The following is a 27,285-nucleotide window of genomic DNA, read 5'->3' as shown; positions in this document are numbered from 1 at the left end:
TGGCAGGTAGGTGGGGCGACGCACCGCTTCGGTACGTTTTCATTCCCTCAGGCTCGGCTAGCGATCCAGTTTCCCACCTCTCAGAGACGCTAGCGGCACTGCCTCCGAGTCTGTCTTGTGACCTGCTGTGGGAGTCGTAGGAAGGACTCAGGGAGACCTGGGAAACCTAGAAATGGTGAGTGTGAGTTACCCGGGTGCAGAGTTGGAGCGAGAGGGGAGGAGGCATTGGTTGAAGTGGATCCGAACCAGCTGTGGTTGTGTCGGGCCTCCCCGCTGTCAACCTCGGAGCCTGCGGACCCGAGAGGGGTTGCTCGGACCTCAGTCTCCTCCTTACGGTCGCGTGGGGGGCGGGGCCAGCAGCCAGGACCGCGGGCGTCCTGTCCAGTCACTGCGCGCCCCGACTTCGGCCCCGACCCCGCAGCCCCGTGTCCGCCTCAGAATGTGTTGTGACCCCCGGGGAGGATTGTCAGGGGACCCTCGTGACTCAGTCTCCGTGGTTCGTGCGTGGGAGGAGCTCTGGTCTGTGGGGTCCCCAGTCCCTGACTTTTTCCCAGGGGGTACCCGTTTTCTCTTCAGTTTTCCAGTTATTTGAGTACCAAGAGTCTCAAGTCTACGCCCCTGTCCGCTCAAGCTTAGCTCTTCCTAGGGCTGGCAGTGAGTTCCCTAAATTTTCAGAGTTCACCCTACATCCCCAAGGCCAAATTCCTTCTCAGATTCACAGCATCATTATCAACTATTTGTCCTCCGTGGTACATTTCAAACAGGCGCAGTGTTTTAACTGTTTATCATTTTCCTCCCAGAGCCTTGGATGGGTCTTTCCATTTTTTTGTCTGCATATGTTTTCCACTGGAAGAAAGCAAAAAATAACCACTTGGAACTACTTTGTTGAACAGTTTGGTGCCTCTCCTCCCAGTCTCTTTTCTGGGCACAGACATCTAATAAGTGGAGGTTCCTTTTAAAACTTTCCTGGGTCATGTGTCCTGTCAGGGTTGGCCCTACTTTAAAGATTTAAAGATTGGCACCTTTAAAAGATTTATTCACATATTTAAACGCCATTTTTCAATCAGAGTAAAATGTATTTAATCAATACAGCTTAAAAGATAGTATAAAATATTTCCCAAGAGGCAAAAGAGGTGAATTTTAGAAAAAAAAAAAAATCCAGGATTACATTTCATTTAAAAAATTTTGTTCTGCTGTTTTTTTCTCCCCTGGAGCATGTGTAGTAAGTTTCTCAGGACTATTTACTTTTAGGTGATTTCAGATGAAATTCTCTGGTTGTGTGGTGTCTGCTTAGACGTCCAGACGAAGTGTTCAGGTGTGATTATTTACAAACCGATTTCTCACTGTAGAAATAATCACTGACTGACATCTTTTTTTTTCTGAAAGGAGTAAATATTTCAGGTTTTCTGGTTGAACTGTTACAGGAAGGGAGACCCCTTCCAAGGCCTGAAACTGGGCTCTTGTCTAACACTCGGAAATGAATTGTCCGAGGAGACACATGTGCTGACAAAGCAAGAGATTTTATTGGGAAAGGGCACCCAGATGGAGAGCAGTAGGGTAAGCTAACCGAGAACAGCTCTGCCACGTGGCTCGCGGTCTCGGGTTTTATGGTGATGGGATTAGTTTCCGGGTGGTCTTTGGCCAATCATTCTAATTCAGAGTCTTTCCTGGTGGTGCATGCATCGTTCAGCCAAGATGGATGCTAGAGAGAGGGATTCTGGGAAGTGGACGGACACGCGGTGTCTCCTTTTGACCATTCCGGAACTCTTCCGGTTCGTGGTGGTTGGTGGCTTATTAGTTCCGTGTTCCTTAGCAGTCCCTCCTGTTGTAAAACAACTCATGCAAATGGTTACTATGGTGCCTGGCCAGGGTGGGCGGTTTCAATCAGCCCCCGGAGAAGGAAATGGCAACTCACTACAGTATTCTTGCCTGGAGAACCCCATAGACAGAGGAGCCTGGCAAGTCTACAGTCCATGGGGTCACAAAAGAGTTGGACACTGGACGCAAAACTCGGAACTTCAGTTTTGCGTTCACGGTGTAGGTACACTCAGCGTAATTTGTGCACATTGAAAGAGGCTGTTATGATCATGTCTTCTGTGTTGCGGAAAGGGTTTATGAATTTGGGTCAGAATCTTAAACTGAATCAAACATAGAGTCTCCTCACTTGTGAGACTAGAACCTAGTAGAGTCTGTGCTTCCATGTTTTGGGGACACGGGAGGGCGTGTAGAGCCCAGAATTCGTTCGTGTGGCTCCTCAACTGTCCCTACCCTCCTTCTCTAGTGACTAACCTGCTCTAGGAACTATATCTTGGACCCCAAGTCTGGGAATTTGGTCATCTTTCTGAAAGTGGGTTTTTCTTCTGAAATGTAGCAAGAAGGCTATTTATCTGTTTTGATTCCAGTATTTTCTCTTTTTTAATTACTTTCGTGACAATTTTTAATCCAAAAGTGTTGCGTACCAAATTAAAACAGGTTTTTTTGACCCTATATGCAAGACAGCAAAAGAGACACAGATATAAAGAACAGTCTTTTGGACTCTGTGGGAGAAGGCGAGGGTGGGATGATTTGAGAGGGTAGCATTTAAACGTGTATATTATCATATGTGAAGCGGATCACTGGTCCAGGTTCAATGCATGAGATGGGGTGCTCAGGGCTGGTGCACTGGGATGACTCTGGGAGATGGGATGGGAATGGAGGTGGGAGGGGATTCTGGATGGGGAACACATGTACACCTATAGCTGATTCATGGGAAAAACCACTACAATATTGTAAAGTAATTAGCTTCCAATTAAAATGAATTAATTTTAAAAAAAATAAAAAATTAAAACACTTTTTTTAATGGTGATTTATAGCAGAATAAATTATTTTATAAAATTAATATGTCCTTTTTTAAATTAATTTTTTTTGGACACACCACATGGCATGGGGGATCTTAGTTCCTGGACTAGGGATCAAACCTGTACCCCCTACACTGGAAGTGTGGAGTCTTAACCATTGGACTCCCAGGGAAGTTCCTAATATGTTTTTAAAACTATATAATTTCTCCTGATGGATACGTGTATATGTATGGCTGAGTCCCTTCACTGTTGACCTGAAGCTATCACAAATTGTTAATCAGCTTATACCCCCAATAGAAAATAAAAAGTTTAAAAGGAACTTTACCATTTCTCCTTTTAAAGTGAGTTTCCTCCAGCAAGTTCTCCAGGTTTACTGCATCAGGGAAGTTGTATGTGTGTGTGTGTGAGAGGTGGTCCTCCTTTGTTCTGGGATTGATCCAAAGCCAGGTAGAGTTCCAGTGCATGAAAAACTCTACACTTCTACCATAAGGAAGTTTAATAAGCCAATTCAATTTCCAAGCACTTTTCAAAAATTGTTAAATTTTCACAGAAATACTGGGAACTCAAAATCAGTCATTTCAAATATATGTTTCTTTCTTAGCTAAACGTTGCAGTCCTTTGATTCTAGTTTCCATTAGCTTTGGGGCTTTTAATGTGTAAGTTAATTGAGAGATACCATGTGAGTAAAGCAAGAAAATTCTGGAACCAACTAGAATTTTGTTCCATTAAGGCAAAGAGAGCCTCAATATGAGATGAGTGTGTTTAGTGCTCGAATGTTTTTTCCATTAAAATATTTTTTTAATTATACAATTTTTAAAGGTTATATCCCATTTACAGTTACTACAAAATACTGGCTATATTCCCCATGATGTACAATATATCCCTGTACCCTGTCTTACAACCAAATTGTTCGTGACTCCCACTTCCCTACACTTGCATTGCCCCCATCAACCCCATAACCACTAGTTTATTTTCTGTATCTGTGAGTCTGCTTCTTTTTTGTAATATTCACGAGTTTGTTGTATTTCTTAGATTCCACATATAAGTGATGTCATAAAGTATTTATCTTTCTCTGTCTGACTTATTTCACTTAGCATAATGCCCTCCTGTCCCTAGACATTTAAAAGGCCATGCTATCCTAAAGCAAATGAATTCTTGTTTTAATGAACGTGAGGGAAAAGCCATTGAATTTATATTTTTGTTGATATGAAATGTCAGGGGACGTTTAACTTTAAGGAATCCAGTATGTTGCACTTTTCTTCTTTTGTGTGCTATTTCTCAAGGATTCTCTGTTCCTTATCAGTTCCTATTCCGGAACGAGTAGAACTGCACGCAATTCTCAAGACTGAGATCATGAAAAAGGGTATCTACTTGGATTCCTTTCAGTAACTCCCTTCCGTGAGGACTGAGATCATGGGAAAGGATATCTACTTGGATTCCTTTCAGTTACCCCCTTCCGTGATTTCTTTCAGCATCAGCGACCTTGTATGTATTAGACCATCCATTTTTGTTGCAATTAACGACACTTCATCCTGTGTAATCATTTCACCAAAGATATATAAGCCTGCATTTCTGCTAATAAAACACCCTTGCTCCACTAGAGACCTGGGTCCCCCGCATCCTTCTTTCTCTCTTTCTTTTCGTCGACTCCGGTCCACCTGGTCCCGGTCTGATAAGACCACAATGAACAAAACACTTTAAAGCTTATATACATCTTTTAAGTCTATTTCTGGGTTTAATTCCAAACCCCTAATATTTTATCTTATTCCATTCATTCCTCAAAATACCCCTAGCATGAAATACAGTGGAGGGACAAACTATAATGTTCTTGTCCTTTTAGTTAGAAGGGGATTTGTAAATCTTTTATGGTGTGCAGTTTTATATCTGTTAGCATTTAAAGGATTAAATCTTGGAGTGGTTTCCTATGTAGAAAAGTTAAAATTAATTTTAAAAAGCAAAAATTATTTTAAAATAATGATTAGGCATAGGAAAATAAGATGTATACCAGTTTCTCTCCTGATTTTAAATAATGCATGTGAAGGTTAAAAATATTTCTAAAATGGGAAACTCCCTGCATGTCCTCCTCCACTCTTGTGCTCTTACTCCACCCATACTCAAATATCCAGTTCTGATTACTTCTTGATCATCCTGTTGATGTTTCTTTATATGGAAACAAGCCAGTGCAGATGCATGTTTTTCTTACCTGGGTTTTGTTCTTATAATGGGTAGTTAGGTTCCACATACTTAATGTTTGACTAGTACTGAAAGATAAGCCTCACCGCTCCCATTTCCCCGGTACTTCTTACCTGGACAGGCTGATAAGAAAGCCTGGGGGCTCCTGCTCTGTGAGCTGCCGGTTGCTTGTGCCCTGTGCTGCCCTGTGTGGCATTATTGACCCACCATACCTGGGTTCTGTATACAGAAGTTGACTGTGTGGGAGTAGGAGATTGAAGATGGGACTGTCCTTAGTGATCCTTAGTCCGTGGCTTGGATGGAACCTGTCTGTGTTTTAGTGCAGGTGTGACTGAGGCTGGGTTCACCCAGACCTTGGAGGGGAGGGATCTTCGGGGGTTACTTAGCTGATTATACCCTGTGAATGAGGTGAACCCTTCAGATGATCACTCTGAAAAGATTATTTCGGAGAGAAAGAGAAGAGACGGTAAAGGCAGCCAGTAGGTGGCAGGCTGGGTCCATTCCTAGTACCAGAGCGCTCACCAGGACCGTTAAGTACCTCTGCTGTTGCTGCGCCTGCTTCTACTGCAACAAAGATGCTGACCCTCTGAGTTAAGTGGGCAACACCTATAGCCTCACTGTGGCACAGAAAAGGGGTTAATTTAAACCAGTTTAAGCCTGAGGTACTTAATTTCTATAACGTAACCAGTTGTCATGAAGGAGGCCTCTGACCCTGATGGCACTGGTGTGAGGCTCTCTAGAGGAAAAAACTTATCAGTGCTAGGGTAGAAAGGACTCTCTCTCCCCCAGAGTATATTCAGTGACCTAAAATACAAAACAAAGAAAGACTAGAGAGAGAGAACCAGAGAAAAAAGGTACTGAAAGAAAGGACTACAGTTTCATTCAATTGTAAATCCAAAATATGCTAGAAGAATTTACATAGCAAAAAGAGGCCTGCCTGACTTTTGGTCCTCTGTAATACAAGTTTGAATTAATATTAACATCTCCTGTATACTGCATTCTAATTCATGAAGCTTCATGTAATTAAACTAGGTTTCAAATTGCAGGTATTCTTGGGGATCCCACTAAATTTGAGCAGTTTACCTCATCATCTCAGGGGAATGACTGAGTAGAGTATAAAATGAGCAAATAGGTATACTTTGCCTTCAGCAGCAGAACTCTCTTCTTGCCTAAATTTCTCATGGTTGTATCACTCATTGTCCCAAAATATCCCATAGTGAGCAGGGAGGCTCTGAACCCATGATTCAGTAAGTAAAATTAAATTGTCTTCTACTTCCAAATTGGCAAGACAAAATGAGATTCCACAGACATTACCCAACGGTTAAATTCATTAATATGGCCTGATTTAAAGTTTTAAACAGGGCCTTGAATGTGGTAACCCAAGGACGGAAGAGCAGATAAAACCAAGGAGGGTCTTGGAATGAAGAAACAGAAAAGCCAGTTGCTTATTTGTCCTTCCCTCCTCCATGTTGTAACTATTAACGGATTTCAGGTCCTCCTGAGCAATATAACCTGTTTTCCCTCCTACCTCACAGGGAGAAAGTATTTGCCTTACTCTTACCCCACCCAGAATACGTACCTCATCCAATCAGCAAATGACCTGCAAGACCCTATCCCACTCCTTGTACCCTGGGTATAAAAGTATACTAAGGACCCCTGTTCAACATTGGTTCTCCCTTGAGCTGGCCTGCTGTTCTAACAGCGTCTCCTACTCCAGTAAACTTTTTCTTCTCATTCTGCCTCATGTCTGGAAATTCTTTTCCAACCCACACACGGACCACGACATTGAATTATATTGAAAAACATTATAAAGAAACCTATTAAGGGAGAAGTGATAGCCCCTAGTTTTCTCCTTTAATAGCCTTATTTGATCTGTCCTTAAACCTGGGAAGAATGAATGATACCTCATAGTGGATTACAGCAACCTAGAGCTGTGGTTACATCAAATTAGCCCCATTCCTAGCCCCTATCATTGTGGAAATTACTTACTTCGTCCACTCAGTAAACATCTTGCTCTCACAGACTTGATAAGTCTGTTCTGTTGAGTATCTATTTCAACATTCTCTCAGCTGCGGAGGCCTTCCCCTCTGAAGGGACATCTTTATCTGGTTACCCTCAGAGAACCTCAGCAGTTTTGCCATCCCACAGTCTCTGCAGGAAGATTTGAACTGCATGCACTTTGCTTCAGGAACACAGGTATGACATCACACTAAAGGACATCTTCCTCTGAGCACATTCATTTCACTTTCATTCAGAATACACAAATATGGAAAAAAGAATCTCGCAAAAAATGTACATGGGCCATTGACCCACACAATGTGAGGCCCTTAGTTAAGTTTCTGTATGTTTTTCAGTAATCAACTGCTCCCTCCTTTACAATGTGAAGAAATATTTGCAGTCATTCTCAGCACCCACAAGGCCTACTAGGTTCTTTTGGTGTTGGGGAGACAACATATTCCTTATTTAGGAATTTTACTTGAGCCCATTTTTACTATTACTTGGAAATTGGCCCCCACCTTGAGAGCACCCCTACTACAGAAGGTTCTGGACTATGTTTAAATGACCATACAACATTGACCATACAACATGGGACACTTCCCTGGTGGCTCAGATGGTAAAGTGTCTGCCTACAATGTGGGAGACCCAGGTTCGATCCCTGGGTCGAGAAGATCCTCTGGAGAAGGAAATGGCAACCCACTCCAGTACTCTTGCCTGGAAAATCCCATGGATGGAGGTAGTCTACAATCCATGGGGTCGTAAAGAGTCGGGTATGACGGAGCGACTAAACTTTCAACTTTCACTTTGAGAGCACCACTACTACAGAAGGCTCTGGACTGTGTTTAAAATGACCATACAACAGGCACTCTTGTTAGTTCCCTTGGAGTCTCCCTCAGTATAGAGGCTACAATGGCCTCCTCTTATGCCTCCTAGAGTGACCCATGATGGCCTTAAGCTGTCTGTAGGCTTCTGGTGCAAAGAACTGCCTTAGAAGTACAATTATCGCCATGTACTAGGCTCTCTTGAAAACTGAGACTTTCACAAGTGTAATAGGATGCAGTGAGTACAGCCCTTAGCACACAGCCATTGCTGTGCTTGTCATTACTCCTCATCCTCTTACTAAGCCACAGTTCTGCTCAGCATTTGATTGGTGCCTCAGTGGGCCCCGTCCACAAGCAACCAATTGTGGATGAGCAACCATTAGTGGTCCTGCTCAGTTATTGGTCAGTACTGCAGTGGGCCCTGCCCACAAGTAACAAACTGTCAATAAGGGACCACTAGGGAAGGAATTCAGGCTTCCCTAGTGACTCAGATGGTAAAGAATCTACCTGCAATGCAGGAGACGTGGGTTGGATCCCTGGTTGAGGAAGATCCCCTGGAGAAGGGAATGGCTATTCACCCAGTATTTTTGCCTGAAGAATTCTATGGACAGAGGAGCCTGGCGGGCTGCAGTCCATGGATTCACAAAGAGTTGAACGTGACTCAGCAACTAACTTAAAGGGAAGGAATTCAGCCATCGGTCTGTGGTGTGGTCATCAGATGGAGAGTGAGGTAAGAGGCAGATCCTGGCCTTCTGGAAGCCCTTCAGCTCACTGGGCCTTGGGCCAGTAGGTGAGCTGTGGCCCAGGGAACAGGCTGGAGGCTGTGTCCTGTGGGGCTCCAGTTGTTGTTCAGTCACTCAGTCGTGTCCAGCTGTTTGCGACCCCATGGACTGCAGCGTGCCAGGCTTCCCTGTCCATCACCAGCTCCTGGAGCTTGCTCAAACTCTTATCCATTGAGTCAGTGATACCATCCAACCATCTCATCCTCTGTCATCCACTTCTCCTCCTGCCTTCAATCTTTCCCAGCATCAGGGCCTTTTCTAATGAGTCAGTTCTTCGCATCAGGTGGCCAAAGTGTTGGAGCTTCAGCTTCAGCATCAGTCCTTCAGTGAATATTCAGGACTGATCTCCTTTAGGATGGACTGGTTGGATCTCCTTGCAGTCCAGGGGACTCTCAAGAGGCTTCTCCAACACCACAGTTCAAAAGCATCAGTTCTTCAGTGCTCAGCCGTCTTTGTGGTCCAACTCTCACATCCATACATGACTATTGGAAAAACCATACCTTTGACTAGACGGACCTCTGTTGGCAAAGTAATGTCTCTGCGTTTTAATACACTGTTTAGATTTGTCACAGCTTTTCTTCCAAGGAGCAAGAGTCTTAATTTCATGGCTGAAGTCACCATCTGCATTGATTTTGGAGCCCAAGAAAATAGTCTGTCACTGTTTTGATTGTTCACCCATCTATTTGCCATGAAGTGATGGGACCGGATTCTGTGATTGTAGTCTTTTGAATGTTGAGTTTTAAGCCTGTTTTTTCACTCTTCTCTTTCACCTTCATCAAGAGCCTCTTTAGTTCCTCTTCGCTTTCTACCATAAGGGTGGTGTCATCTGCATATCTGAGGTTATTGATATTTCTCCTGACAATCTTGGTTCCAGCTTGTGCTTCATCTCCCCTGGCATGATGTACTCTGCATGTAAGTTAAATAAGCAGGGTGACAATAGACAGCCTTGACGTATTCCTTTTCCAGTTTTGAACCAGTCCATTTTTCCATGTCTGGCTCTAACTGTTGCTTCTTGACCTGCATATAGGTTTCTCAGGAGGCAGGTAACGTGGTCTGGTGTTTGCATCTCCTTAAGAATTTTCCACAGATTGTTGTGATCCACACAGACTAAGGCTTTAGCATAGTCAATGAACCAGATGTTTTTCTGGAATTCTTTTTCTATAATACAATGGATGTTGGCAATTTGATTGCTGGTTCATCTGCCTTTTCTAAATCCAGCTTGAACATCTGAAAGTTCTTGGTTCACATACTGTTAAAGCCTAACTAGGAGAATTTTGAGTATTATTTTGCTAGCATGTGAAATGAGTGCAATTGTGCAGTAGTTTGAACATTCTTTGACATTGCCCTTTGGGGTTGGAATGAAAACTGACCTTTTCCAGTCCTGTGGCCACTGCTGAGTTTGCCAAATTTGCTGGCATATTAAGTGCCACACAGCATCACCTTTTAGGATTCGAAATAGTTCACCTGGAATTCCATCACCTCCACTAGCTTTGTTCGTAGTGATGCTTTCTAAAGCCCACTTGGCTTCACACTCCAAGATGTCTGGCTCTAGGTGAGTGATCACACCATTGTGGTCATCCGAGTCATTAAGATCTTTTTTGTATAGTTCTTCTGTGTATTCTTTCCACCTCTTCCTAATATCTTCTGCTTCTGTTAGGTCTGTACCGTTTCTGTCCTTTATTGTGCCCATCTTTGCATGAAATGTTCCCTTGTTCTCTTAATTTTCTTGAAGAGATCTCTAGTCTTTCCCATTATTGTTTTCCTCTGTTTCTTTGCATTGTTCACTTAGGAAGGCTTTCTTATCTCTCTTTGCTATCCTTTGGGAATCTACCTTCAGATGGATATATCTTTCTTTTTCTCCTTTGCCTTTTGCTTCTCTCTTTTTCTCAGTTATTTGTAAGGCCTCCTCCAACAACCATTTTGCCTTCTTGCATTTCTTTTTTTGGCAATGGTTTTGATCACCACCTCTTGTACAGTGTTATGAACCTCCGTCCATAGTTCTTCAGGCACTCTGTCTATCATATCTAATCCCTTGAATCTATTTGGTGGGGCTCCAGAGCCCTCACTAAAGCCACTCACTAAAGCTAGACTCGGCCCAGGCCTTGAGGCAGCAGTGAACCTCTCCCACCTCCTTGCCTCTGTGACCTAATAGTAGCAGTGGCAGTCTGCCTGGGTCACAGTCTGTGGGACCTGGTCTTCCCCCTGTTTGGGCAGCCTGAAGGCTATTGGGTTCGGTGCCTGGCTCCCTCAGTGGTGACATTTGGGCCATCTGGGAACCTTGCCCCAAGCCTACCAACTGAGATCTACCTCCTCTTAGCCAGGACCAGGACCCCAGAGGGTGAAAGCTTTGCCTTGGGACCTTGCCCTTTCTTGTCAGAAGAGAGAATAACATTCATTTGTTAGAGATTTACAAGAACATTGCCTGATCGTGACCTAACTTCAGGAACAAAGGATCTGACACCAAGAAGTTTGCAACAACTAATCAGGCTTCTCCCTCACCTTTCTTACAAAAGGTCTTTGCTGAGAGCTTTCAGTAACTTTGGGGTTCTTGAGCCACCCATCTCTTTGCATAGCTCTGTAATAAACTTTTCTCTGTTCTAAACTCCAGTGTTTTAGTATTGTTTGGCCTCACTGTGCATCAGGCACACAGACTTGCGTTTTTCAAGAACATAAGCACTGAGCAGGAGAAGGCAATGGCACCCCACTCCAGTACTCTTGCCTGGAGAATCCCATGGATGGAGGAGCCTGGTAGGCTACAGTCCATAGGGTCGTGAAGAGTCAGACACGACTGAGCGACTTCACTTTCATGCATTGGAGAAGGAAATGGCACCCCACTCCAGTACTCTTGCCTGGAGAATCCCATGGACAGAGGAGCCTGGTGGGCTGCAGCCCATGGGGTCGCACAGAGTCAGACACGACTGAAGCAACTTAGCAGCAGCAGCAGCAGCAGCAGCAGCAAGCACTGAGCATATGATCCTCTGCTGAGCTGTTCATTATGCCTGTGACCTTGGAAACAACACCCCATCGGGTCAGCATGCCTACCAGCACCTCCATGTGACATGATGGTGTCACATCTGTCCTCGCCTGAGTCTCCTGCAGAAGGAGGCTTCTTCTATTCATTCCCTTAAAAGTTGCTTCGGTGTTGGGAAAGGTCCCCATTCTCCCAGATGGAGTCTTACCTGGGGTTAATTGAAGGCACAGTTCTCAAGACTGTAAGGAAGGCAATATGCATTCCTGCAGGACAAGTTCAGAAGGCAGTTGCTGCTCTTCATCCCTTATGTGTGATATCCCTGATAAAAAATCCAAACCCCAGGGTCACACAGCTACCCAAACATCAGGCAGTTGTCTTGATACTGGCCCAAAACTGGCCTTATCTGCTTGTATTCACAGATTCTTGGACGATTTTCTAAGAGTTGCTCCCTTTGTAGTAAAAGAACTTTAAGACCTCTGAACTCAACAGATAACCCAAAAATATAAATCAAGGTAATACTTTTTAAAAATATATATATTTATTTTGGGCTGTATCGCGTGTTAGTTGCAGCACGTGGGATCTTCATTGCATCAGGTGGGATCTTTCTTTGCAATGTGTGGGCTCAGTAGGCATGTGGGATCTTAGTTCCATGACCAGGAATTGAGCTCATGTCCCACACATTGCTCGGCAAATTCTTAACCACTGGACCACCAGGGAAGCCACAAGGTAACTTTTCTGTACTTGTACTAGGTCCACTATTCACCGTCTCACCAGGACAATGCTCATCCCCATTAGAGTTCTAGAGATGTTGATAGTAACCATGGCGCTTCTCAGAATATGCTGTGCAGTTCTGTCCAACAGGGCATTCAGTGGAAGTTTCACCTCTCTTACTGGTCTTAGGCTCATGGAGCACCATGCTGCCTTATTGAATAAATGCAAATCAGTTGGATGAAAGGTATCCTGTTTCAGTCACGGGTCAGTCATCAGGGGTAATGAGTTTGTCTTCATCTTTTTTTTTCTAGTACACTTCAGGTTTTTTAGGGCAGTTTTAAGTTTATAGGAAAATTGATCAGAAAGTATAGAGAAATGTATCAGAAAGTATACATAACCCCTCTGCATCCACAGTTTGCACTATATTGTTTTTTATTTCTTATTTGACTGTGGAACATTTGTTAAACTTGCTCAGCAAATAGTGAGCATTGTTTGTTATCATAAATGGATGTTGCTGCTGCTGCTAAATCGCTTAAGTCGTATGCAACTCTGTATGACCCCATAGATGGCAGCCCACCAGGCTCCCCCATCCCTGGGATCTACAGGCAAGAATACTAGAGTGGGTTACCATTTCCTTCTCCAATGCATGAAAGTAAAAAGTGAAAGTGAAGTTGCTCAGTCATTTCTGACTGTTAGCAACCCCATGGTCTGCAGCCTACTGGGCTCCTCCGTCCATGGGATTTTCCAGGCAAGAGTACTGGAGTGGGGTGCCATTGCCTTCTCCTAAATGGATGTTGGTTGGTGTCAAATCCTTTTTCATGCTTATTTCTCCTTTCTTTTATTTCTGATGTTAGTAATTTCTGTTTTCCTTCTTCATTGTCTTGACTGGCTGTTTACCATTTTATTAAATAGTTTCAAAGGATTACTTTTGGGATTTGGAAACTAGAGGAGTATTTTTTTCTTTCAAAACTTGAAATACAAGGATACCTCAAATTGGGGGTTCTGTTCAGGACCACTGCAATAAAGTAAGTCACACTTATTATTTGGTTTTCCAGTGCATATAAAAGTTATGTTTGTACTATATCATAGCTTATTAAGTATGCAGTAGCATTATGGTTAAAAAGCAATTTATATAGCTCAATTTAAAAACTTTATTGATAAAAAATGTTAACCATCATCTGGCAATGTAGGGTTTCCACAAACTACAGTGAAACACAATAAAATGAAGTATGTCTGTATAGCATTTCAGTCCACTCTCTTCTTCCTTGCATGGTTTCTGAAAACACATCTGATTTAATTCAAATCTTTTTTCTCTGTGCAAATCAAAACTGCAATTAGGTACCACCTTATACCAGTCAGAATGACCATCATTAAAGAGACTACAAATAAAAAGTGCTAGAGAGGATGTGGAGAACTGGGAACCCTCCTGTGCTGTTGCTAGGAATGTAAATTGGTGTGGCCTCTATGAAAAACAGTATGGAGGTTCCTCAAAAAAACTAGCAATAGAGTTGCTGTATGAGCAACCAATCCAAATCCTGAGCACATAACCAAACAAAACTATAAATAGAAAAGGTACATGCACCCTTGTGTTCATAGCAATACTATTCACAGTAGCCAAGACATAGAAACAACTTAAATGTCCATATACAGGTGAATGGACATTGTGTATGTATACACATTTGTGTATATGTATATACACAAATGTATACACACACATAATGCAATCCTATTCAGTCATAAAGAAAGAATAAATAATGCCATTTGCATATTCAGTCATAAAGAAAGAATAAATAATGCCATTTGCAGCAACATGGATGGACCTAGAGGTTATCATACTGAGTAAGTCAGAAAGCGGAGAAGGCAATGGCACCCCACTCCAGTACTCTTGCCTGGAAAATCCCATGGACGGAGGAGCCTGGTAGGCTGCAGTCTATGGGGTCGCTACGAGTCAGACACGACTGAGCGATTTCACTTTCACTTTTCACTTTCATGCATTGGAGAAGGAAATGGCAACCCACTCCAGTGTTCTTGCCTGGAAAATCCCAGGGACGGCGGAGCCTGGTGGGCTGCCGTCTGTGGGGTCGCACAGAGTCAGACACGACTGAAGCGACTTAGCAGCAGCAGCAAGTCAGAAAGAAAAAGGCAAATATCATATGATACCACTTATGTGGAATCTAAAATATGACACAAGTGAACTTATCTATGAAACAGAAACAGTCTCATGGATACAGAGAACAGACTTGTGATTGCCAAGGGGAAGAGAATGGAGACGGATGAATGGGGAGTTAGGGATTAGCAGATCCAAGCTATTATATATAGAATGGGCAAACAGCAAGATCCTACTCTACCACAACGAACTGTATTCAGTATCCTGTAATCAGTCATTGTGGCTCAGCTGGTAAAGAATCCGCCTGCAATGTGGGAGACCTGGGTTTGGTCCCTGGGATGGGAAGATCCCCTGGAGAAGGGGAAGACTACCCACTCCAGTAGTCTGGCCTAGAGAATTCCATGCACTGTGTAGTCCATAGGGTTGCAAAGAGTCGGACACGACTGAGCAACTTTCACTTTCCAATCAACCATAATGGAAAGGAATATGCAAAGGAATGTATATGTATAACCAATTCACTTTGCTATACAGCAGAAATTAACAACATTGTAAATCAACTATACTTAAAGTAAATTTTTAAAAATCTGTGTAAACTAAGGTGTTTCTTCTACATCTTTTCAATATAGTCTTTCTTCAGTTTCAATATGAAATACTTGGGTGTGCATTTTCTTTTTTTTTTTTTAGCATTTCCTTTTTTTATAATTTTATTTTTGTTTATTTTTGGCTGTGCTGGGTCTTTGTTGCTGTGCAGGCTTTCTCTAGTTGTAGCAAGCAGGGGTTTCTCTTGTCACGGAGCACAGACTCCAGAGCGCCCAGACTTTAGTAGTTGTGGCTTGTGGGCTCAGTAGTTGCAGTTCTTGGGCTCTGGAGCACAGGTTCAATAGTTGTGGTACACGGGCATAACTTTTACAAGGCATGTGGGATCTTCCCAGATCACGGATTGAACTGGTGTCTCCTATACTGGCAGCTGGACTCTTTATAAAGTGTTTTCTGAACTTCCTGCATTTGTGGTTTGCCATCAATGACTTTTAAAATATTTGTTTGGTTTTGGCTCCATTGGGTCTTAGTTGGGATCCATTGCTTCAGCACACAAATTCTCCAGGTGTGGCACACAGGCTACTTGTGGCACTCAGGCTACATAGTGGGCAGGCTTCAGTAGTTGTGGCAAGTGGGCCCTCCAGCTGCTGTACGTGGCTTAGCTGCCCTGAAGCATGTAGGATCCTAGTTTCCGACCAGGGATCCAGCTCTTGAACCCGTGCATTGCAAAGTGGATTCCCAACCACTGGACCACCAAGGAAGTCCCCAGGCCTTGTATCTTTATGTTCTCTTTCTCAATTTTGAAAACAGTGGTTTTCCTGTGACTTCAATGCTCTGATGGATCTGAGAAGAGTTATTGATTTCAAATGTTTTCAAGTTTTTTCTATAAAGTTGGGAATGGCATCCAAGTTCTTTAAAATGTTTATTTATTTATTTAGGTTACCTCAGATCTTAGTCACGGCACACAGAATCTTTGTTGTGTCGTGCAGTATCTTTTGTTGCAGTGCTTGGACTCTCTGGTTATGGCGCCTGGGCTCAGTAGTTGTGGCACACAAGCTTAGTTGCCTCAAGACATGTGGGATCTTAGACACTGACCAGTGATCCAAACTGCGTCCCCTGCACTGCAAGGTGAATTCCTAACCACTGGACCACCACGAAAGTCCCCCAAGTTTCCTTAAATACCAGACCCAAAACCAGAGTTCTCTGACTCCAGTTTTTGATGGTTGACTGCTCTTAACTTTAAAGTCTCATTCCCCCCACCCATTTCTCTTTTTTTTTTTACCATAGGTTTAATGGGTTTAATAAGTTTACCCCTTCAGTTCCTATTTGTAGCACCCAGTATTCTTTTGAAACACCAGACAGACCCAGCAGTGGCCAACAGTCAGGTTTAGACCTCCAGAGTTTAAAAGTTCAGGTTCTCTGAGCATTCCGTGTTGCAGTGGCACTTGTCCAAAATTGGTACCTCCCTATAGTTGGGGGAGCTTTAAATGTACCAGTGGAAAAAGATTTTTCCTCTTCATGGGGAAGAAAGAAAATCATTCCTCAAACCCAGCAGATCTGGCTGTGAGGTCCTTCCTCCTGTCCCATCTCTTCTGTATTTTTTTGTTTTTTTTTTTGCAGTGGAGCAAGAGACCAAAATCTAACCTGAGTTATAAGAAACAAGACAGTGATGGCTGGCTATAAAGGGAGTGACCAGGAGCAGTGGAGTCTCCTATGCCTCCCACATCTAATATTTGTGCTTCACAGAAAAACAAAAATAACAGGTCCACAAAATACAACAGCTAGAATTACAAAACTCTGTTCATACAAGGGCAGTGGAAGGCAGGAAGTGGAAGTGGGAGGGGAAATGGCACAGGGAGAAAGAGTATTCAAATCAGTCAAGGCACGGGGCTGGCAAATGCTAGAAAAAAATCTGCAGAAAAAACCTGAGGTCCTTTCAGACTCACCAGTGTTTAAAATCCATACTGGTGTCAGGAAGATTCTGCTTTACGTGCACCAGAGAAAATATCTGGATTCCTCAGAGAGAAGGGAATGTATGCAGGGCCCTTCCCCTCATTTCTCTTTGACCCACACCTCTACATAGTGATAAGAGTGCCTTGGTGCTCCTTTCTATTGGCAGTAACAAGACATTAAGCCCTCATAAGATCCTGTTCTTGTGTGTGAACCCAAACCCACCCCCTAATTTTTAAAAAAAGTCCAGGCTCCTTTCTCTTAAGGCATTTCCTGACTGCTGGAGAAGTAGGCCTTACTTTCACTGGAGACCTCAATTATGGGAAGTAAACTCTTTCATACACTGTTGGCACTGTGTGCTGTCATCAGCGAAGGAATTCATATGTCAGTGGTCAAGCCATCATACTTCTGTAGACCAGATAGGAGTGTTTGGGAATTAGAGAACTCAGGAGAACAGCCTCTAGAATGGCTGGTTTTGAAACCACTTCTTCCTGCAGTTTGAAAACAGATTTTAGGGTTGTTTGGAGAAAAGCACTGCTGAATCCTTCATTATATTTTAAGGTCAAATTACCATGAATCCATTGTGATTTTCAATGAACACACTTGCAGTCTGCAGCTCTTAACCTATTACTCAAGGTCAGCAAAGCACAAGGCACAGTGTTCTGGTTCTGCCATAAAGAGTACTTCTGGCATATTATCCCACTTTGTGTGACTTTGTGTGCCTCTGAGCAGCCCCAAGATGCATGAGTATAGGGAATTTGTGGTCTAAGTTGTGACATCTTCTTCCTGGTATCTGAGCTCTAAACACCAAATAACTTTCGAGTCCATAAAATCAGAGAGAGAAAGGGAGAGCTGTTCAGTTCAGTCGCTCAGTCATGTCCGACTCTTTGCGACCCCCTGAGCTGCAGCACGCCAGGCCTCCCTGTCCAACACCAACTCACAGAGCCCACCCAAACTCATGTCCATTGAATTGGTGATACCATCCAACCATCTCATCCTCTGGCATCCCCTTCTCCTCCTGCCCTCAATCTTTCCCAGCATCGGGGTCTTTTCAAATGAGTCAGCTCTTCGCATCAGGTGGCCAAAGTATTGGAGTTTCAGCTTCAACATCAGACCTTCCAATGAACACCCAGGACAAATCTCCTTTAGGATGGATTGGTTGGATCTCCTTGCAGTCCAAGGGGCTCTCAAGAGTCTTCTCCAACACCACAGTTCAAAAGCATCAATTCTTCAACACTCAGCTTTCTTTATAGTCCAATTCCCACATCCATACATGACCACTGGAAAAACCATAGCTTTGACTAGACGGACCTTTGTTGGCAGAGTAACGTCTCTGCTTTTTAATATGCTGTCTAGGTTGGTCATAACCTTCCTTCCAAGGAGTAAGCGTCTTTTAATTTCATGACTGCAGTCACCATCTGCAGTGATTTTGGAGCCCCCAAAAATAAAGTCTCTCACTGTTTCCACTGAGCCTGTGGTAAATATTACACAAGTTAAAAGCAATATATCCTGGTAGTCAGGATATTTTCATTCCACCAGCTACATCACTGTACTACTTCTAAAAACCTGGAACTTAAGGACTAAATAGACAGTTAGATCTTATTAAAAGCTGGATTTCTACTTGTCCTGCACACTCAATGTTTGGTGATAGGGATAGAAGTAAAAGCTTCTAGTTCTTCACTATGTTTTTACTTAGTAAAATCTTATGCAAATTTCACCCTCTGCCTCATGGAGTGCTGTAAATAGTGGGTAATAAGGGAGAGGGAAAAGTTTCCCTCACAAGGAATCCATGATCTTAAAATGATAATACTTGTTTCATGTGTGTAGTATTTCTGTCATTTCCCAACATGCTTGGGCCCTGTGATGAGACAGAAATAATATCTGATGAGATCACAATAAACTGTGTAAATAATTTGCATGTTTTCATGATGCTGTTAAACTTATGAGGAAGTAAGTGTGGACAGAGAGTAAGTTTCTCATAATCAAGTCAGAGAATAAATGTTTGGAGGTGACAGACTCATACATAACATGAGTCTTCATATAAATGGTGTATAGATGTCCAGGGCTGTTAGTCTCACACATCCTCCTATATACACATTTGGGATGCTTTAGGACTCAGTGACCTTTGAGGATGTGGCTGTGAACTTCACCCTGGAAGAGTGGGCTTTCCTGGATCCTTCACAGAAGAAGCTCTATAGAGATGTGATGCGGGAAACCTTGAGGAACCTGGTCTCAATAGGTGAGGATGACAACTTGCCTTTACTTTGTTAATTAGTAACAACAAGTGTTTCTTGCTGATTGTTCAAGATATTAAATGTGGAAATGCAGGATTTTGCTAAATAAAACTAGGCAAGGTCACAGCCAACAATGGATATAGAATCTAGTCATTTTTCTATAACTAATAATATTTTGGAATCATTTTCCTTGATCTGCAATTTAGGAGAAACATGGGAAGATCATGACATTGAAGATCAGTACAAAAAGCAGGAGAGAAAATTAAGGTAAGTCATACCCACAATATAATACAGTAGCTCGTGAGTATTCTGTTATGTTATGCAATTTTAAAAGGAGGAAATAACTAGTGCTCCAAATTTAGTTATTCTTGGAAAATTTTCACCAGAATTACTTATGTGACATAGATGTTCAGTATTTGCAAAATAGTTAAACACTTTAAATAAATTCTCTATATGAATTGTCACTGTTTTGATGATTGCAAGAGCATTTCTTATATTAAACTTGAAATCATAAAACCTACACTATTGCTATAAGTGATAAAAACATACGTCAAATGTCCTACTAAATATAAAACTGTTAATAAATAACTCATTAATAATGTACTCCTTCTTTGTTTTTTTCCACAGAAGTCATGTAGTAGAAAGACTCTGTGAAAGTAAAGAGGGTAGTCAGTATGGAGAAAACTTCAGCATTATTCCAAACCTCAATCTGAACAAGAAAACTAATAGAATGAAACCACATGAATGCAGTGTATGTGGGAAAGTGTTTACACATCATTCATCCCTTAAGAGACATATGAGTTATCACACTGAACGTAAACCACCTGAGTATCAGAAATATGAAGAAGAGCCATATAGATGTAAGGAATGTGGTAAAGCCTTTGACTATCTCCAATTTTTGGAGACCCATGAGAAAAATCACAATCGAGAGAAAAAATATAAATGTGAGGAATGTGGGAAAGCGTTCCTTTCCCGTGCATCCTTTCAAGCACATGAAAGAATCCACACAGGAGAAAAACCCTATGAATGTAAGGAATGTGGGGAGGCCTTCATGTGGAGCACAGGGTTTCGAAGACACATGGTAACACACACTGGAAATGCTTCATATACATGTAAGGAATGTGGGAAAGCTTTTAATTGTTCCTCTTCATTGCGATCACATGAAACAACCCACAGTGAAAAGAAACCTTATCAGTGTAAGCAATGTGGAAGATTTCTTAGATATTATCATAGTTTTAGAATACATCAAAGGACTCACACAGGTGAGAAACCCTATGAATGTAAGCAGTGTGGTAAAGCCTTCAGTTGTCCTAGTTCTTTTCGGAAACATGAAAGAATTCATACTGGGGAAAAGCCTTATGAATGTAAGGAGTGTGGGAGAACCTTCAGAGGTCTCTCAAGCCTTCGTGCACACATGATCACTCACACTGGTGATGGACCTTATAAATGTCAGGAATGTGGGAGAGCCTTCATTTCTCCTAGTTCCTTTCGAATACATCAAAGGATTCACACTGGAGAGAAACCCTATGAATGTGAACAATGTGGTAAAGCTTTCAGTTACTACAATTCCTTACAGTCACACAGAAGAACTCATACTGGAGAGAAGCCCTATGAATGCAAGGAATGTGGGAAAACCCTCTCCCAGCAGCAAACCTTAAAAACACACATGCGGCTGCACACTGGAGAGAAACCCTATGAATGTAAACAATGTGGTAAAGCCTTCAGTCATTACAGTTCCTTACAGTCACATGGAAGAACTCACACTGGAGAGAAGCCCTATGAATGCAAGGAATGTGGGAAAACCCTCTCCCAGCAGCAAGCCTTAAAAACACACATGCGGCTGCACACTGGAGAGAAACCCTATGAATGTAAACAATGTGGTAAAGCCTTCAGTCATTACAGTTCCTTACAGTCACATGGAAGAACTCACAGTGGAGAGAAACCCTATGAATGTTCACAGTGTGGTAGAGCTTTCAAACGTTACCCTTCCTTCCAAAAGCACAAACGAATTCACACTGAGAAGAAATTTTATGAATAAGGAATATAGAGAAGTCAACCAACTTCACTTTGTCAACCAACTTCACTTTGAAAATGTTAAAGAAGCCACACTGGAGAGAAGGCGTATCAGTGTAAACAAGGTGGGAAAACCTTAAGATATTTTCAAAGTTTTCAAACACATGAAAGGATCCCCATAGAAGAGAAACCTTGAAACAATGTGGGAAGTCCTGCAAAAATTATACCTCCTTAGAAATGCATGAAAGAATTCATACTGAAGAGAAACCTTGTGACTGTAAGGGATATGGAAAAGCCTTCAGATGTTACCAGAGGTTTTTATTTATTTTTGATGACTTGAAAAAGATCAGAGTGGAGGGAGTATGGTAAAGCCTTCATTTGTCACAAACTGTTTGAAGAGAGTGCACACTGGAGAGATACTATATAATGTAAAAAAATGTCAGAAAACTTTCAGTCATTCCAATTCCAAAAGAATGAAAGGACCCACTGGACAAAAACTCCTGAGTTAAACAGTTTCGGAAAGATTTCAATGAGCCCACATCTTTACATGTGAAAACTCACATTGCAAAAAAATATAAATGTAAGTAATATGAGAAAGCTTGATGAAAATTAGTCTATGTATGATCTCTCAGAAAACAGAAAAAGTTGTTATTAAAGTTGGAAATACATTATGTTTATCAATCCTCTTTCTTAAAGTGCACTATTGGACAGTGGATTTCTAGTAATTACTCTCAGAAATGAATATGAAGGGAGATGACTCTGCAAGTCATGTTTCCACAGTGGTGCATAAAATTAACAAGTAGAGGTTTTTCTTTAAATCACTTATATTTTCTCTTTGCTTTTTGAAGCCAGTTGGATCATAGGTGAATCAAAGTAAATTTCTAATAATGCAATTAGGTTAAAATTGTTTTATAATGTTGAATTTGCTCTGTGTTAAGGGGCCACTGAGAAATGACAGTTTGGTATTTGGATTTTCCTAACAGCCTTCTGGCAGTTCTTGGATATCTCTAGTCCAGTATATATATTTATCTTTCTTACCAAGCTCTTTTGTTGGGGTGAAGAGTATAAGAGCCTTTTAACATTTTCTATACTAATAAACTGTTCAATAAATGTTTGTGTAAACGAATATAGTTTCTATGTGAATCAGTCAATTCAGTTCAGTCGCTCAGTCATGTCCGACTCTTTGTGACCCCATGAATCGCAGCACGCCAGGCCTCCCTGTCCATCACCAACTCCCAGAGTCTACCCAAACCCATGTCCATCGAGTCGGTGATGCCATCCAGCCATCTCATCCTCTGCCGTCCCCTTCTCCTCCTGCCCCCAATCCTTCCCAGCATTAGGGTCTTTTCCAATGAGTCAACTCTTCGCATGAGGTGGCCAAAGTATTGGAGTTTCAGCTTCAACATGAGTCCTTCCAATGAACACCCAGGACTGATCTCCTTTAGGATGGACTGGTTGGATCTTCTTGCAGTCCAAGGGACTCTCAAGAGTCTTCTCCAACACCACAGTTCAAAAGCATCAGTTCTTCAGCACTCAGCTTTCTTCACCGTCCAATTCTCACATCCATGCATGACCACTGGAAAAACCATAGACTTGACTAGACAAACCTTTGTTGGCAAAGTAATGTCTCTGCTTTTTAATATGCTATCTAGGTTGGTCATAACTTTCCTTCCAAGGAGTAAGCGTCTTTTAATTTCATGGCTGCAATCACCATCTGCAGTGATTTTAGAGCCCAAAAAAATAAAGTCTGACACTCTTTCCACTGTTTGCCCATCTATTTCCCATGAAGCGATGGGACCAGATGCCATGATCTTAGTTTTCTGAATGTTGAGCTTTAAGCCAACTTTTTCACTCTCCTCTTTCACTTTCATCAAGAGGCTCATTAGTTCTTCTTCACTTTCTGCCATAAGGGTGGTGTCATCTGCATATCTGAGGATACTGATATTTCTCCCGGCGATCTTGATTCCAGCTTGTGTTTCTTCCAGCCTAGTGTGTCTCATAATGTACTCTGCATATAAGTTAAATAAGCAGGGTAACAATATACAGCCTTGACGTACTCCTTTTCCTACTTGGAACCAGTCTGCTGTTCCATGTCCAGTTCTAACTGTTGCTTCCTGACCTGCATACAGGTTTCTCAAGAGACAGGTCAGATGGTCTGGTATTACCATCTCTTTAAGAATTTTCCTGTTCGATGCATGATACAGGGCACTCGGGGCTGGTGCACCGGGATGACCCAGAGGGATGGGATGGGGAGGGAGGTGGGAGGGGGGTTCTGGAAGGGGAAAACATGTACACCTATGGTGGATTCATGTCAATGTATGGCAAAACAAATACAATGTTGTAAAGTTAAAAAATAAACTAATTTAAAATAAAAATAAAAAAAGCATTTTCCACAGTTTATTGTGATCTACACAGTCAAAGGCTTTGGCATAGTCAATAAAACAGAAATAGATGTTTTTCTGGAACTCTCTTGCTTTTTCGATGATCCAGCGGATGTTGGCAATTTGATCTCTGGTTCCTCTGCCTTTTCTAAAACCAGCTTGAACATCTGGAAGTTCACGGTTCACATATTGCTGAAGCCTGGCTTGGAGAATTTTGAGCATTACTTTACTAGTGTGTGAGATGAGTGCAATTGTGCGGTAGTTTGAGGATTCTTTGGCATTGCCTTTCTTTGGGATTGGAGTGAAAACTGACCTTTTCCAGTCCTGTGGCCACTGCTGAGTTTTCCAGATTTGCTGGTATATTGAGTGCAGCACTTTCACAGCATCATCTTTCAGAATTTGAAATAGCTCAACTAGAATTCCATCACCTCCACTAGCTTTGTTCGTAGTGATGCTTTCTAAGGCCCACTTGACTTCACATTCCAGGATGTCCAGCTCTAGGTGAGTGATCACACCATCGTGATTATCTGGGTCGTGAAGATCTTTTTTGTACAGTTCTTCTGTGTATTCCTGCCACCTCTTAATATCTTCTGCTTCTGTTAGGTCCATACCATTTCTGTCCTTTATCGAGCCCATCTTTGCATGAAAAGTTCCCTTGGTATCTCTAATTTTCTTGAAGAGATCTCTAGTCTTTCCCATTCTGTTGTTTTCCTCTATAAAACATTCAAAGTTTTAATGATTTTCAGAAACCCCTCCCCAAGTAGAATCAACACAACACTTCAGACTCATTCTATAGGACCAGTATTACTCTGATTCTAAAACCAGACAAAGATATTGCCAAAAAAATCAAGAAACCAATTTTCCATTTGAAAATGGATACCATGCAAAAATCAACAATACTAAAAAATACAGTCCAGCATCTTTAACCACAGCACGATTAAGTTGGATTTACCTCGGGGATGCTGCTGCCCACCAGGCTCTTCTGTCCATGAAATTCTTCAGACAAGAATACTAGAGTGGGTTGCCATGTCCTCCTCCAGGGGGCTTTCCCAACCCAGGGATCAAACCTGTGTTTCCTGTGTCTCCTGCATTGGCAGGCAGATTCTCTACCACTGAGCCACCTAAGAAGCCCTTCAGGGATGCTAGGGTAGGTTAATACCTCAAATTCAACTTATGCAATAAAATGTATTAATACAGTAGAAATCAAAAATGGCATAATCATCTCAGTAGACTTATAGAAAGTATAATTCACCCTCAAACAACATGGGTTTGAACTGCACATGTCCACTTGTATGCAGATTTTTTCCAAAGAATATACTGGAAAAAACTTTAGATATTTACAACAATTTGAAAGAAACTTGCAGATAAACCTCATAGCCCAGAAATACTGAAAAAATTAAGGAAAAGCTACCTATATTGTGAATATATTAAATGTAGATACTAGTCTATTTTGTCATTTGCTATCATGGAATATACATATATCTATTATAAAAAGTTAAAACTTATCAAATCTCATATACACATGGACCATACATGGCACACTCATAGTTGAGAGAAGTGTAAACATGTAGTATCAAATCATAACTGCATAAAATTAACTATAGTATATACTCTAGTATTGTAATAAATTTTTTTTGGCTGTGCTGGGTCTTCATTGGTGCCTGCCAACTTTCTCCAGTTGTGGTGAGCGGAGGCTACTCTTCAGTGCAGTGCACAGGTTTCTCTTTGTGGTGGCTTCTCTTGCAGCGGAGCACAGGCTGTAGAACACGGGCTTCAGTAGCTGTGGGACCAAGGATCGAATTCATGACTCCTGCATTGGCAGGCAGACACTTAACCAAGGGACCACCAGGGAAGTCTTACTGTAATAACTTTGTAGCCACTTCCTATTCTTGTGGTGAGCTCAAGAGGTGCGAGTTTCCATCAAATATCATGTGATGCTAATCATCACTTGAGCAGTTTGTCTCTCCAGTAAATTTCGTGTGGCAGTATAAAGTGTTCTCTGGTGATTCTTGAGTCTTTTTCATCGTGCTTAGTGCAATACTGTTAACCTTGCTTAACACCACAGGATCCATAGGAAGTGCCACTAGTGATGCTGGAAGTGCTCCCAAGAAGCAGAGAAAAGTCATTGTCGTCAAATCCAAGCTTAAACTGCTCCCTGCATGACAGGCCAAGAAATCAAGAGACAAGTTGTTGGAGCAAGGAATAGCAACTTTATTCAGAAAGCCAGATGACTGAGAAGATGGCGGATTAGTGTCCCAAAGAACTATCTTCTCTCACTTAGAATTCAACCTGCTTTTATATTAAAAGGGTTGAAGTCAAACATTTCCTGGTTCCGATCAGACTCTGAAGGGGATATGTTAATTTCTTCCTTCCTGCAGCCATTCACAGGTGACCCTGATCAGGATGTTTTCTACGAGCAAAATAGATATTTTAGCCTAACGCTCATTACACAAGCCAGGGTTCCCAGGGATGAGCCATTTATGTATAATTTAAGCTTTATAGGCAACATCCCTTTAGTGATTAACTTGTCCTGATCAGGATGTTTTCTGTAGCTGAACAAAGGTATTTTAGTTTAATGCTCCTTACAAGTGAAGGCAGGGTTCCCAAAGATGAGCCCTTATGTATATGTTATATTTGTAGGCAACATCCCTTTAGTGGTTATTGTTATTTAGTCCCTCAGTGGTGTCTGATTCTTTGTGACCCCATGGATTGCAGCACGCCTGGCTTTCCTGCCCTTCACTATGTCCCAGAGTTGGCTCAAACTCACATCCACTGCGTCGGTGATGCCATCCAACCATCACATCCTCTGTCACCCTCTTATCCTTTTGCTCTCAATCTTTCCCAACATCAGGGTCTTGCAGGAAATGTATGTGTATTTTACCTCATGAAACTATTCAGATAAATTCATTAGAAGTTTTGAACCAGTATATTAAGAATATCAAAAGTTTTCAAGTGTATGGTACATTTCCAAAACTTTTTATTGTGTCTTGTTATATTGGTGACAATAGTAACTGAATTGCATTTGGGATATCATAGCCGTTTACATTTCAAAATCTCTAGGCACATACTACGAAACTAAAACTTCCTTCTCACGTAAAACGTATACTTGAGAGTATTGTTGAACACATCGCACAACTTCTGGTTGGTGGCAGAAGAGTCCATTTTCCCAGGCCAGGGCTGCAGGGTTCAAATTTCCCACCAGTCAAGTGCTTGGGAGGCCATGGGATTCTTTAGCTAAAACACCACATGTATGGAAGGGGGAAAGGGATGGATGGACGCCTCGACGCTGTCAACAAAGATAAAAATGGAGCCAAAAGCTTTATTACACATGGTGAGGCTATTTTTCAGTGTGGTTGAAATCGAGTGTCATAGTATCATCAGTGGCTTCGCAGTCTGTGCGAACTACTTCCCCGGTGGAGGACCTCAGACTCTCTTTTTCCAGTTGGCCTGCTCTTGCTTTGGACAAGAATGTCGGTTCTTCTGGAATCTGACTCTTGAATTCCTTGTGCACACCTGTGTCCCCACGTTCTGAAGTATCTGAGGAAGTCGCCACTGTCCCTCTAGGACAAGTAACAAGAGTGGTTTAAAAACAAAAGTCCCTGGAGGGGGTAGGTTTCCACCCACCTGCAGCAGCTGATTCTGCTCAGCCACGTGGCCTCCGGACCAATTATTAATCAGGAAAAAGGGGGCGTTGCTTGCGAACTGTCCAATCAGGAGCGCAGCAGGGGAAGGTGGGTGGGGGCACGTCCC

General features: G+C 42.2%; 1 protein-coding gene across 2 annotated transcripts; it reads left to right on the top strand.

Moving 5' to 3' along the window:
* The first annotated feature begins 33 nt into the window (after window positions 1-33).
* Window positions 34-22,280, top strand: LOC145511403 (uncharacterized). 2 transcript variants are annotated; one of them, XM_081504590.1, is made up of 5 exons: window positions 34-175; window positions 19,020-19,146; window positions 19,348-19,408; window positions 19,769-21,175; window positions 21,346-22,280. In XM_081504590.1, exons 1-5 carry the CDS (start codon window positions 173-175, stop codon window positions 21,521-21,523), a joined length of 1,776 nt encoding a protein of 591 aa, XP_081360716.1. In that variant the 5' UTR covers window positions 34-172; the 3' UTR covers window positions 21,524-22,280. The 2 variants fall into 2 exon arrangements, with proteins under 2 accessions (XP_081360716.1, XP_081360717.1); XM_081504591.1 differs by lacking the exon at window positions 21,346-22,280 and having other exon boundaries at window positions 19,769-21,335.
* Window positions 22,281-27,285: the final 5,005 nt, after the last annotated feature.

This window comes from Giraffa tippelskirchi, chromosome 6 (assembly GCF_054371585.1).
Source record: "Giraffa tippelskirchi isolate mGirTip1 chromosome 6, T2T-mGirTip1v1.2.pri, whole genome shotgun sequence".
NCBI classification, from domain to species: Eukaryota; Metazoa; Chordata; class Mammalia; order Artiodactyla; family Giraffidae; genus Giraffa; species Giraffa tippelskirchi.
This window is presented reverse-complemented; position numbering and strand designations above follow the sequence as displayed.

Bases quoted from the DNA above. Each gene is read 5' to 3' on its own strand.
- LOC145511403 (XM_081504590.1), top strand. The intron at 19,147-19,347 runs GTGAGGATGACA...TCTGCAATTTAG, and splicing joins GAGGAACCTGGTCTCAATAG to GAGAAACATGGGAAGATCAT. The intron at 21,176-21,345 runs ATAAGGAATATA...TAGAAGAGAAAC, and splicing joins ACTGAGAAGAAATTTTATGA to CTTGAAACAATGTGGGAAGT.